This window comes from Pseudophryne corroboree, chromosome 5 (genome assembly GCF_028390025.1).
Source record: "Pseudophryne corroboree isolate aPseCor3 chromosome 5, aPseCor3.hap2, whole genome shotgun sequence".
Lineage (NCBI taxonomy): Eukaryota > Metazoa > Chordata > Amphibia > Anura > Myobatrachidae > Pseudophryne > Pseudophryne corroboree.
Genome location: NC_086448.1, coordinates 360,743,612 through 360,757,843, shown reverse-complemented (window position 1 = coordinate 360,757,843; position 14,232 = coordinate 360,743,612). Strand labels below are relative to the sequence as shown.

Below are 14,232 nucleotides of genomic sequence, written 5' to 3'. Positions count from 1 at the left end.
CAAGGGCTCTCTGAATAACAGCAGCAATAGAGTAATAGGAAGTAATAAAGAACATTCACTACAACAGAGGTTCTCAAACTCGGTCCTCGGGAGCCCACACAGTGCATGTTTTGCAGGTAACCCAGCAGGTGCACAGGTGTATTAATTACTCACCGACACATTTTAAAAGGTCCACAGGTGGAGCTAACTATTTCACTTGCGATTCTGTGAGGAGACCTACAAAACATGCACTGTGTGGGCCCCCAAGGACCGAGTTTGAGAACCTCTGCACTACAAGAACAGTGCAATAAGAACTACACGGCCTAAAGCTTCCATATGATATAAAGTACAAGATACCTGGGCATTACTTTAGGTTTCTTTATCCTTATAATAAGAAACTACCACTGTACATAGAGCAAGTTCCAGCGCACACTTACGCAAGTCATATGGGCATACAGTGCTATAATGCAGATGTGCATCAAATTCATTTCTTAAAGAAAACCTAAGCTATTGGCATAAGGATAACATTTTTAGGTTTGCATTGGCTTAAAAAATAGGTTTTTGATGTTTTCAAATATAATTTTCACACTGAAATTATATAAAATTTGTGTAATCCAAGCAAACACATGTATGTACATATCACACTTGTAGTCTAGAAAGAATAATGGCTAGTGGAAGACAAACTATTGTCCGGAAGCTAGACTCACTGGATATTCTAAATCAAGGGTCTTCAACCTGCGGCCCTCCTGCTGCTGTGGAACTACACATCCCAGCATGCCCTGCCACAGTTATGCTGTTAGACTTGCGCAAAACTGAGGGATGGCATGCTGGGATGTGTAGTTCCACAGCAGCTGTAGGGCCACAGGAAGACCTATGTTCTAAATTCAGAAATTAGCTCTATTCTCTTCAGATCATATTTCCATAGGCACAACTAGAATATATCTATGCAGGTAGAACATACAATGAAACATTGTAATATGACAATAAAGTAAACTAGACTTTCTAAAGTTTGTAAATCTGGGATATGTGTTTAACAAAATAAATTCTAAACCAAATGGGGGGTTTCCTATTGGCAGTTTCAATGCGGTTTCATGGATGTTTCCATAGGGTTGGATTTAGGTTATTCACTGTATGGCCAAGCTCATGCTGTAGCGTTCATCAGTTATAAAGAAACACTGGATAAACAGGTTTTAAATTAAGACACCATGGAAAAAAACATACCTTTTTCAGTAATTAACTGTCTAGCAACTTCTTGCTGGAATTTCTCTAGACTTGCAGAATCATCTTTCATATGGAAAAGTATAAGAAATGGAAGTCCTTCTTCAGTCAACTCCTAAACAGGAAAGTATTAAATATAGTAAGGGGGGAAATTCTGGCTATGATAAAATATTAATGATTGCCTAAACAGAAACACACGCTCAGATGACCTATACAAAAAACAAAAGGTTAGGAATGTTTATTAATGCAAACTACTGTAGCTCAAACAAGCAGAGGGGAAAAGAGCAGAAAACAAGTCAGCAGTCTGTAAAAGAAATCAAGCAAACAAGAACAAATAATGGATTTCTGTGCAGTCTTCTCCTCCTCATGTACGCCGCTTACTCCCCCAACTGCCATACAAATCCTTATGGCAGAAATGCAGATGTGTCCACATACTCCTATCCTCAAATCGTGTGCCATGCCACTTTGTCCTTAAAATACATGCCTTAACATGCTACACTAATCCTAAATAAATGAGAAGCGATGAAAGATGAACAATTTTGGAGAAAGTACCGTAATCTGGGTAAGAAGGCAAAGGACCTCTGTCTTTATACCCAGATTACATACTTTAAAGGCCTAACAGTACACTAAATACTGTATTTAGAATAAGCAATTTTTGTTGCAAATGAATTGGTATGAAGTTGCAAATGAAGCATAATGATGCGTGGGTCACTCATTCAGTGCTTTGCAGCAAAAATGCTAATCCCAAGTACAGTACTTCGCACATTGGGGTCATTCTGACCGGATCACACGCTAGCTTTTTTTTGCAGCGCTGCGATCAGGTCAAAACTGCGCATGCGTATGCACCGCAATGCGCAGGCGCGTGGTATGGGTACAAAGCGGATCGTGCTGGGCAACGGATTTAACGAAGAATCCATTCGCAAAGCCGATCGCAAGAAGATTGACAGGAAGAAGGCGTTTATGGGTGTCAACTGACCGTTTTCAGGGAGTGGTTGGAAAAACGCAGGCGTGTCCAAGCGTTTGCAGGGCGGGTGTCTGACGTCAATTCCGGGACCAGACAGGCTGAAGCGATCACAGCGGCTGAGTAAGTTCAGAACTACTCAGAAACTGCACAAACTATTTTTGTACCGCTCGGCTGCACAAGCGTTCGCGCACTTGCGAAGCAAAAATACACTCCCCCATAGGCAGCGACTATCTGATCGCAGCGCTGCAAAAAATAGCTAACGTGTGATCAGGTTGGAATGACCCCATTATTAGCTACTTCGTACACCGTTAACAAATAAAGACCCAAAATTTGGGAAACAGTACTCAAACACAGGAATCGCTAGCTATGTTGGAGCGTCAGCAGTGTCGGACTGGGGCATGAAGGGCCTACTGGGGGAATGCAGTGGTAGGGCCCATGTGTAGTGGTGTGGCCAGTCTCCACAGAGGTTTGGATAACCAGTAGAAAGTTCATGGTCTGGACCCCTTGATAAGTATATACAGTAAATACTGATAGAACATGCAATGTACACGATTGTTAACACCAATGCACTGTAGAAAATAGACCACAGTCCTGTGCAGTATAAGGTAACATATGAATTATGTGTAATTCAAGTGCACAGCCTGATTCTTATGGGAGGTTGTTTGGAGGTAGTATGGGCATGAGTAGATTATTCCATATTTTGTAATAACAGCCTACTAAGAGGAACAACAATTCTCTCACTATGTATGCAGTCTGAAGCAAAATTAGATGAAGTAATGCAAGAGCCTTAGTACATGGCATGAAGCATTTAGGGAAAAAAGAGGGATAAGGAGGAAAGGCTTAGAAACCAGTACACATTCCTAAGGATGTATATAAAGCTTGGAACTCGTACCTCTCCATTTTCAAACGTTATTTCCCGAACAAGAGGCACACATTTATCTTGCGTCCAAGCGTAGGCAAGGTCAGAGTTGGTTAGTGATCCCAAATATACCATATCTGGAGCATTTTCCTGCAAACATAATTAGTTTCCTTACTTTTACATCCAAATACTCCAAGTTCTTTTTATGAAGGAAAACACAATATATATCACCAAAACATAGAAAATTGTACTGTTCATAACACAGTTAGGATATTTATAATAACTTAGGTCCAATAAAGAGATGCTGCCATCCATGGCAGCCAAATACAGGGAGGTCAAAATGTCTCCCCGCAGAGAGACTGAGCTACGCGAGTCTCCCCGCAGAGAGACTGCGAGCTACGCGAGTCTCCACGCAGTGATACTGTTAGCTACGCGAGTCTCCACGCAGTGAGACTGTTAGCTACGCGAGTCTCCACGCAGTGAGACTGTGAGCTAAGCGAGTCTCCACGCAGTGAGACTGTGAGCTAAGCGAGTCTCCACGCAGTGAGACTGTGAGCTACGTGAGTCTCCCTGCAGAGACTGTGAGCTAAGAGAGTCTCCACGCAGTGACTGTGAGCTACGCGAGTCTCCCTGCAGAGACTGTGAGCTACGCGAGTCTCCCTGCAGAGACTGTGAGCTACGCGAGTCTCCAAGCAGTGACTGTGAGCTACGCGAGTCTCCACGCAGTGACTGTGAGCTACGCGAGTCTCCACGCAGTGACTGAGCTACGCGAGTCTCCACGCAGAGACTGTGAGCTACGTGAGTCTCCACGCAGAGACTGTGAGCTACGCGAGTCTCCACGCAGTGACTGTGAGCTACGCGAGTCTCCACGCAGTGACTGTGAGCTACGCGAGTCTCCCCGCAGAGAGACACTGAGCTACGCGAGTCTCCACGCAGTGACTGAGCTACGCGAGTCTCCACGCAGTGACTGTGAGCTACGCGAGTCTCCACGCAGTGACTGAGCTACGCGAGTCTCCACGCAGAGACTGTGAGCTAAGCGAGTCTCCACGCAGAGACTGTGAGCTAAGCGAGTCTCCACGCAGAGACTGTGAGCTACGCGAGTCTCCACGCAGTGACTGAGCTACGCGAGTCTCCCCGCAGAGAGACTGTGAGCTACGCGAGTCTCCCCGCAGTGACTGTGAGCTACGCGAGTCTCCACGCAGTGACTGTAAGCTACGCGAGTCTCCACGCAGTGACTGTGAGCTACGCGAGTCTCCACGCAGTGACTGTGAGCTACGCGAGTCTCCCCGCAGAGACTGTGAGCTACGCGAGTCTCCCCGCAGACCAAGTCTCCCCGCAGTGACTGAGCTACGCGAGTCTCCACGCAGTGACTGTGAGCTACGCGAGTCTTCCTGCAGAGAATGTTTGCTAAGTAATAGGATAACATAATTGCTTTTATACAGAACTAGTTACCAGCCCGTTAAAATGATGGAACATAACATAACAGTAATGTCAGCGCTGTCGGCTTTGCATGCTCAAATGGAGCAACACTTGCGTGCAAAACACTTGAATTCCCCCCATAGAGGTGAGGAGCAGCATTAACCTTTTATTATACAGAATTTGTTTCGTACTTCTCTATATTATGTGTGTTATCCCTCTCTAGTCTCCCACAGCTGCAGAGGAGATCTGCAGCCAGAGACTGCGCTCAATGTGGAGGGACTTTCCGAACTGCCTATACTAAAACATTACTCAAATAAAAAAAAAACGGAAAAAAAAAAAAAAAAAAACGGACTGTTTGCTATCGTGGGGTCAATCTAATTTGGTGAGAGCCGGCTTGTGCAAACAGATTTCACTGCGAACTTCCACAGCGAATTACACTTGCCATCCAATTCCAAAGTTGCATTGCTTTATCAGAGGACATTCTTGGTTCTTAGTGCACACTTTCCTGAGGGTGTTAGAAGGGAAGATCTTTATTTTAAAAGGTAAAAATGTCAGGACTTGGTTCAGAACCCTTGGGACAGCCCATCCCTAATGACTAATTAGGCATTTGGAAGTTTAGCTTAATTGGGACAATAATTACATGTCATTATTGGGGTTAAACAATGGCCTAAAATTACACAGAAATCACCTTTGTTTGGCATTTTTCATTTAATTAATTTGTAGTTAAAAGGAAATACTTTTTGGCACCTAATTGGTTCGTGCCCTGTGTGTTTCTGTATATTTCATACAGATATGGAAAGTAAGCACAGTGCAGAACAAACCTTAACATACAGACTTATGGAAGGGCAGAAGAGAAGACCAATAACACAAAAAATTTAAAAAACTTAAAGAACATAAACAGAATATATATTAGGACTACAACAGTAATGTTAGCATTGTGAATATCATACTGTTTTGAGGTTTAAACATTTCGTTTTATACTAACATTACTATTGCAATCATAATATATCATGTCTGGGTGGGGCTATCAAAGAATGATATTACTGTAAAATCTTACTTAAAATACATTTCAAAACAATAGTACATACAATAATCAATGCATGGGTTCCATAAAGGTATTTCAGTCTATATGTGCATTGATTATGAAAATAAATACTTGCTTTTATGGATTTTTCTTGTGGTGCTGGGAGTACATGTTATAATGGTACTTAAAAAGGGGTGGTCTTCAAGTTGCCGGCGACCACCATACCGACCTCTTTTCTCCCTCTTGGGGGTCCACGACCCCCCTGGAGGGAGAAAAATAAGAATTTACTTACCGATAATTCTATTTCTCATAGTCCGTAGTGGATGCTGGGGACTCCGAAAGGACCATGGGGAATAGCGGCTCCGCAGGAGACTGGGCACAAAAGTAAAAGCTTTAAGACTACCTGGTGTGCACTGGCTCCTCCCCCTATGACCCTCCTCCAAGCCTCAGTTAGGATACTGTGCCCGGACGAGCGTACACAATAAGGAAGGATTTTGAATCCCGGGTAAGACTCATACCAGCCACACCAATCACACCGTACAACTTGTGATCTGAACCCAGTTAACAGCATGATAACAGAGGAGCCTCTGAAAAGATGGCTCACAACAATAATAACCCGATTTTTTGTAACAATAACTATGTACAAGTATTGCAGACAATCCGCACTTGGGATGGGCGCCCAGCATCCACTATGGACTATGAGAAATAGAATTATCGGTAAGTAAATTCTTATTTTCTCTGACGTCCTAGTGGATGCTGGGGACTCCGAAAGGACCATGGGGATTATACCAAAGCTCCCAAACAGGCGGGAGAGTGCGGATGACTCTGCAGCACCGAATGAGAGAACTCCAGGTCCTCCTCAGCCAGGGTATCAAATTTGTAGAATTAAGCAAACGTGTTTGCCCCTGACCAAGAAGCTGCTCGGCAAAGTTGTAAAGCCGAGGCCCCTCGGGCAGCCGCCCAAGATGAGCCCACTTTCCGTGTGGAATGGGCTTTTACAGATTTTGGATGTGGCAGGCCTGCCACAGAATGTGCAAGCTGAATTGTACTACAAATCCAACGAGCAATAGTCTGCTTAGAAGCAGGAGCACCCAGCTTGTTGGGTGCATACAGGATAAACAGCGAGTCAGATTTTCTGACTCCAGCCGTCCTGGAAACATATTTTCAGGGCCCTGACTACGTCCAGCAACTTGGAATCCTCCAAGTCCCTAGTAGCCGCAGGCACCACAATAGGCTGGTTTAAGTGAAATGCTGAAACCACCTTAGGGAGAAATTGAGGACGAGTCCTCAATTCTGCCCTGTCCGTATGAAAAATTAGGTAAGGGCTTTTATAGGATAAAGCCGCCAATTCTGAGACACGCCTGGCTGAGGCCAGGGCTAACAGCATTACCACTTTCCATGTGAGATATTTTAAGTCCACAGTGGTGAGTGGTTCAAACCAATGTGATTTTAGGAACCCCAAAACTACATTGAGATCCCAAGGTGCCACTGGAGGCACAAAAGGAGGCTGTATATGCAGTACCCCCTTGACAAACGTCTGAACTTCAGGAACTGAAGCTAGTTCTTTTTGGAAGAATATTGACAGGGCCGAAATTTGAACCTTAATGGACCCTAATTTTAGGCCCATAGACAGTCCTGTTTGCAGGAAATGCAGGAAACGACCCAGTTGAAATTCCTCTGTAGGGGCCTTCCTGGCCTCACACCACGCAACATATTTACGCCAAATACGGTGATAATGTTGCACAGTTACATCCTTCCTGGCTTTGATCAGGGTAGGGATGACTTCATCCGGAATGCCTTTTTCCTTCAGGATCCGGCGTTCAACCGCCATGCCGTCAAACGCAGCCGCGGTAAGTCTTGGAACAGACATGGTCCCTGCTGGAGCAGGTCCTTTCTTAGAGGTAGAGGCCGCGGGTCTTCCGTGAGCATCTCTTGAAGTTCCGGGTACCAAGTCCTTCTTGGCCAATCCGGAGCCACGAGTATAGTCCTTACTCCTCTCCTTCTTATGATTCTCAGTACCTTGGGTATGAGAGGCAGAGGAGGGAACACATACACTGACTGGTACACCCACGGTGTTACCAGAACGTCCACAGCTATTGCCTGAGGGTCCCTTGACCTGGCGCAATATCTGTCCAGTTTTTTGTTGAGGCGGGACGCCATCATGTCCACCTTTGGTTTTTCCCAACGGTTCACAATCATGTGGAAGACTTCTGGGTGAAGTCCCCACTCCCCCGGGTGGAGATCGTGTCTGCTGAGGAAGTCTGCTTCCCAGTTGTCCACTCCCGGAATGAACACTGCTGACAGTGCTATCACATGATTTTCCGCCCAGCGAAGAATCCTTGCAACTTCCGTCATTGCCCTCCTGCTTCTTGTGCCGCCCTGTCTGTTTACGTGGGCGACTGCCGTGATGTTGTCCGACTGGATCAGCACCGGCTGACCCTGAAGCAGAGGCCTTGCCTGACTTAGGGCATTGTAAATGGCCCTTAGTTCCAGGATATTTATGTGAAGTGACGTTTCCATGCTTGACCACAAGCCCTGGAAATTTCTTCCCTGTGTGACTGCTCCCCAGCCTCTCAGGCTGGCATCCGTGGTCACCAGGACCCAGTCCTGAATGCCGAATCTGCGGCCCTCTAGAAGATGAGCACTCTGCAACCACCACAGGAGAGACACCCTTGTCCTTGGAGACAGGGTTATCCGCTGATGCATTTGAAGATGCGATCCGGACCATTTGTCCAGCAGATCCCACTGAAAAGTTCTTGCGTGGAATCTGCCGAATGGAATCGCTTCGTAAGAAGCCACCATTTTTCCCAGGACCATTGTGCATTGATGCACTGACACTTGGCCTGGTTTTAGGAGGTTCCTGACTAGGTCGGATAACTCCCTGGCTTTCTCCTCCGGGAGAAACACCTTTTTCTGTACTGTGTCCAGAATCATCCCTAGGAACAGCAGACGTGTCGTCGGAATCAGCTGCGATTTTGGAATATTTAGAATCCATCCGTGCTGTCGTAGTACTACTTGAGATAGTGCTACTCCGACCTCTAACTGTTCTCTGGACCTTGCCCTTATCAGGAGATCGTCCAAGTAAGGGATAATTAAGACGCCTTTTCTTCGAAGAAGAATCATCATTTCGGCCATTACCTTGGTAAAGACCCGGGGTGCCGTGGACAATCCAAACGGCAGCGTCTGAAACTGATAGTGACAGTTCTGTACCACAAACCTGAGGTACCCTTGGTGAGAAGGGCAAATTGGGACATGGAGGTAAGCATCCTTGATGTCCAGAGACACCATATAGTCCCCTTCTTCCAGGTTCGCTATCACTGCTCTGAGTGATTCCATCTTGAATTTGAACCTTTGTATGTAAGTGTTCAAGGATTTCAGATTTAAAATAGGTCTCACCGAGCCATCCGGCTTCGGTACCACAAACAGCGTGGAATAATACCCCTTTCCCTGTTGTAGGAGGGGTACCTTGATTATCACCTGCTGGGAATACAGCTTGTGAATGGCTTCCAATACCGCCTCCCTGTCGAAGGGAGACGTTGGTAAAGCAGACTTCAGGAACCGGCGAGGGGGAGACGTCTCGAATTCCAATTTGTACCCCTGAGATACTACCTGCAGGATCCAGGGGTCCACTTGCGAGTGAGCCCACTGCGCGCTGAAATTCTTGAGACGGGGCCCCACCGTGCCTGAGTCCGCTTGTAAGGCCCCAGCGTCATGCTGAGGACTTGGCAGAAGCGGGGGAGGGCTTCTGTTCCTGGGAAGAGGCTGTCTGCTGCAGTCTTTTTCCCCTTCCTCTGCCCCAGGGCAGATACGAGTGGCCTTTTGCCCGCTTGCCCTTATGGGGACGAAAGGACTTAGCCTGAAAAGACGGTGTCTTTTTCTGCTGAGAGGTGACCTGGGGTAAAAAAGGTGGATTTCCCAGCCGTTGCCGTGGCCACCAGGTCCGATAGACCGACCCCAAATAACTCCTCCCCTTTATACGGCAATACTTCCATATGCCGTTTGGAATCCGCATCACCTGACCACTGTCGCTTCCATAACCCTCTTCTGGCAGAAATGGACAGCGCACTTACTCTTGATGCCAGAGTGCAAATATCCCTCTGTGCATCTCTCATATATAGAAATGCATCCTTTAAATGCTTTATAGTCAATAATATATTGTCCCTGTCCAGGGTATCAATATTTTCAGTCAGGGAATCCGACCAAGCCACCCCAGCACTGCCCATCCAGGCTGAGGCGATTGCTGGTCGCAGTATAATACCAGTATGTGTGTATATACTTTTTAGGATATTTTCCAGCTTCCTATCAGCTGGTTCCTTGAGGGCGGCCGTATCAGGAGACGGTAACGCCACTTGTTTTGATAAGCGTGTGAACGCCTTATCTACCCTAGGGGGTGTTTCACAACGCGCCCTAACCTCTGGCGGGAAAGGGTATAATGCCAATAATTTTTTAGAAATTAGCAGTTTTTTTTCGGGGGAAACCCACGCTTCATCACACACCTCATTTAATTCATCTGATTCAGGAAAAACTACGGGTAGTTTTTTCACACCCCACATAATACCCTTTTTTGTGGTACTTGTAGTATCAGAAATGTTCAAAACCTCCTTCATTGCCGTGATCATGTAACGTGTGGCCCTACTGGAAAATACGTTTGTTTCCTCACCGTCGACACTGGAGTCAGTGTCCGTGTCTGGGTCTGTGTCGACCACCTGAGGTAACGGGCGCTTTAGAGCCCCTGACGGTGTTTGAGACGCCTGTACAGGTATTAACTGATTTGCCGGCTGTCTCATGTCGTCAACAGTCTTTTGTAAAGTGCTGACACTATCACGTAATTCCTTCCATAAGACCATCCAGTCAGGTGTCGACTCCCTAGGGGGTGACATCACTAATACAGGCAATTGCTCCGCCTCCATACCATTTTCCTCCTCATACATGTCGACACAACGTACCGACACACAGCACACACACAGGGAATGCTCTGATAGAGGACAGGACCCCACTAGCCCTTTGGGGAGACAGAGGGAGAGTTTGCCAGCACACACCAGAGCGCTATATATATATATATATATACAGGGATAACCTTATATAAGTGTTTTTCCCTTATATAGCTGCTGTATAGATTTATCTGCCAAATTAGTGCCCCCCCTCTCTTGTTTTACCCTGTTTCTGTAGTGCAGGACTGCAGGGGAGAGTCAGGGAGCTTTCCTCCAACGGAGCTGTGAGGAAAAATGGCGCCAGTGTGCTGAGGAGATAGGCTCCGCCCCCTTCTCGGCGGCCGTTCTCCCGCTTTTTTATGGAAAAACAGGCATGAGTTAAATGCATCCATATAGCCCAGGAGCTATATGTGATGCATTTTTTGCCCCCTAAGGTGTTTATATTGCGTCTCAGGGCGCCCCCACCCAGCGCCCTGCACCCTCAGTGACCGGAGTGTGAAGTGTGCTGAGAGCAATGGCGCACAGCTGCGGTGCTGTGCGCTACCTTATTGAAGACAGGACGTCTTCTGCCGCCGATTTTTCCGGACCTCTTCTGCTCTTCTGGCTCTGTAAGGGGGACGGCGGCGCGGCTCTGGGACCCATCCATGGCTGGGCCTATGATCGTCCCTCTGGAGCTAATGTCCAGTAGCCTAAGAAGCCCAATCCACTCTGCACGCAGGTGAGTTCGCTTCTTCTCCCCTTAGTCCCTCGATGCAGTGAGCCTGTTGCCAGCAGGTCTCACTGAAAATAAAAAACCTAAAACTAAACTTTTTTCTAAGCAGCTCAGGAGAGCCACCTAGACTGCACCCTTCTCGTTCGGGCACAAAAATCTAACTGGGGCTTGGAGGAGGGTCATAGGGGGAGGAGCCAGTGCACACCAGGTAGTCTTAAAGCTTTTACTTTTGTGCCCAGTCTCCTGCGGAGCCGCTATTCCCCATTGTCCTTTCGGAGTCCCCAGCATCCACTAGGACGTCAGAGAAATATAGCGTGGCGCGTCACCGTTGATAAAGCTAATTATTTATCTTATAACATTCACTATATATTGGTAAGAGACTCAGTACGCAATGGGCGTACGGGGTACCGTAATGGTACGCACTTAGCGTAGCAGACGTAGGCCGTGGTCGAGACGCACGAGCGGCACGTTCGCTCACGGCTTACGCTGGGTATTGAGCACGCTATAGGCGGCCCGAGCACCGTAATGCTACGCTACTAGCGTAGCGGACGCTGTGTCCACGAGAGGAACACGAGCGGCGCAGACGCTCACAGGATGAAAACCTTGTATGCAACACACTGAAAGGCTAAGCCTATACTGTAAACCTTGGTCTAGTAATGTTAACACAATGTAACGCTGATTAACCTCTATTATATAAAAGCTGATTGAGCGATTGAGACGCTCAGAAACCCTCTATACTAGCTAGAGAAACACAGACGCCTTGCTGAGGTTCCAACACCTTTACTAACGAGGTTTAGCTATGTAAAAAGGGGAAAACAGTTAACAGCTTATACACTACAGCACTAACATAAAACACCTAAACAGAATAACTGGACATAAATATACAATAGCGTCTTAATCCTAAACAATAACAGTGAGAGAGAGAGAGAGTATGGCAAATACAGACAGAGAATAAGTTGGTCACAGAGAACTTACACACGTGGGGAATGATCGCTAGCGCAGTCCTGGAACCAGCTCTCTAGTCAATGATGAAAACCTTTGTGGAGAGAAGACTGAGCTGGCCCAGGCTGGCTGTTCTTATATACACAACATACAGTACACTACAAAGGGCCCTACAATCTCATTGTTCATTGGACACAGGAATCTGTCTTCACATTATAACGAAAGGTCATAGGTTGATTCAAACAGGTGGGCTGTGACTATTTCAAACTGCTCAGGTGGGAGGGAATCTCAGGTTTCCCGCCGCATGGATAATGAACTGCAAATACAGTAAATGTCCATAAACGTCTTATAAACATAACTATACGCAGGAGCGATTAATCTCTTTCAAACCAACACCGGAATGTTACTAATAATATACTCTTCCGTTGCATACTAAACACCACTGCTCAAAACCTGTCTGACCCTTCGTATCATGTAAAGAGGGATCTCTCTGTCCATGAACCAGTTACACTAATCATACTTACTGATATTATTAAGGGGACCATAACCTATAAAATACACTATTTAGATTAACTATGTAACGATCGAGTCGCCCGCCAGACGCACACAAACTCTACCGTAAATGCGCATACCACGCGCCTGAGCGCACGACCGTGGAGGCGCCGTCACGCAACTGCGAATATGCGCACGCACGGGAGAGAATGTGCACGTGCAGCGGGCAAGCGCATGGGGTTAGTACAAGGCATCATAGGTCGCTATATTTTTCGACTTTGACACCGTGCCCACAAGGGGTTCATTTGCGCTCGCCCAGCTGTCTGTATGCCGGCGGTCGGGATTCCGGCGCCGGTATCCCGACCGCCGGCAAACCATACTACACCCATTAAAAAGCATACCATTTTCACAATCTTATTGGCAGATGCCCACACTAATTACATAAACATGAATCCAGTGTTTGTTATACCAAGACCTAGGTGCCCATTGCTGTCTATAGGTTTCAAACATACATTAGACCCTGCTCTTAGGATAGTCCTAAAAGTCAGTTGTTAGTATTATTTTTGGCTACACATGGGAGAAACACTGAAATATGCAAACGCATCTCAGATGTGCTCATAGCTGAATAATGGCCCTTAATTAAGGAAAAAATGGGATTTTAATATCCACCGGTAAATCCTCTTCTCCTAGTCCGTAGAGGATGCTGGGGACTCCAAAAGGACCATGGGGTATAGACGGATCCGCAGGAGACATGGGCACACTAAAAAGACTTTTACTGGGTGTGAACTGGCTCCTCCCTCTATGCCCCTCCCCCAGACCTCAGTTATAGGAACTGTGCCCAGGAGAGACGGACATTTCGAGGAAAGGATTTTTGTTAACTAAGGGCGAGAAACATACCGTATACTGGAACAGGAAACCAGATTACAGTATGAACTAACAGCAGCAACAAGCTGAATACAACGGATACACAAACCTCGTGTAACCGAAAATGAACGTTATGGTAAGAACTTACCGTTGATAACGTGATTTCTCTTATGTCCACAGGTATCCACAGGATAACATTGGGATATTGTCGAGCGACAGCGAAAATGGCACCAACACGGTCACGAGCTTTCTGGCCTCCCAGGATGCATTGGGGCCTCCACTATATAGTCCCGCCCACTGACTCAGTCAGATCAGTTCTTTCCACAGCGATTTTAGGCAGGAACATTAGGTAGAGACCTGTACAGGCGATAAGAACACACATGCACACCCTTCCATACAAGAAGGAAGAGGTTTTAGTGATTGTCTAGATCCTCAAATCAGATGCGTCAGGGTGGGATCCCTGTGGACATAAGAGAAATCACGTTATCAACGGTAAGTTCTTACCATAACGTATATTTCTCTGGCTGGGACCACAGGATTATCCACAGGATAACATTGGGACTCCCAAAGCCATTTTAGTGGTGGGGACGCTCCTGATTGCACAGGACGACCTTTCGCCCGAAGTCTGCGTCATGAGAGGCAAAAGTATACAAGGCATAATGTCTGATGAATGTGTTTATGGAAGACCATGTGGCTGCCCTACATATCTGTTCTGCTGAAGCACCCTGTTGTGCTGCCCAAAAAGGACCTACCTTACGTGTAGTGTGCGCAGAGACATTAGCCGGAATAGGGAGATCTGCATGAGAATAAGCTTCAGATATTACCATT

At 46.5% G+C, this 14,232-nt stretch overlaps 1 protein-coding gene across 1 annotated transcript in view; it reads right to left on the bottom strand.

Annotated features, from left to right (window-relative positions):
• The window catches only part of ERP44 (endoplasmic reticulum protein 44), a 152,990-nt gene that overhangs the window by 20,184 nt on the left and 118,574 nt on the right, over window positions 1-14,232 (bottom strand). The window contains exons 8-9 of the mRNA XM_063922655.1: window positions 3,054-3,170; window positions 1,201-1,312 (exon numbers count right to left, since the gene is read on the bottom strand). Coding sequence (XP_063778725.1) covers window positions 1,201-1,312; window positions 3,054-3,170 — 229 coding nt within the window. The remainder of the gene's footprint in view (window positions 1-1,200; window positions 1,313-3,053; window positions 3,171-14,232) is intronic.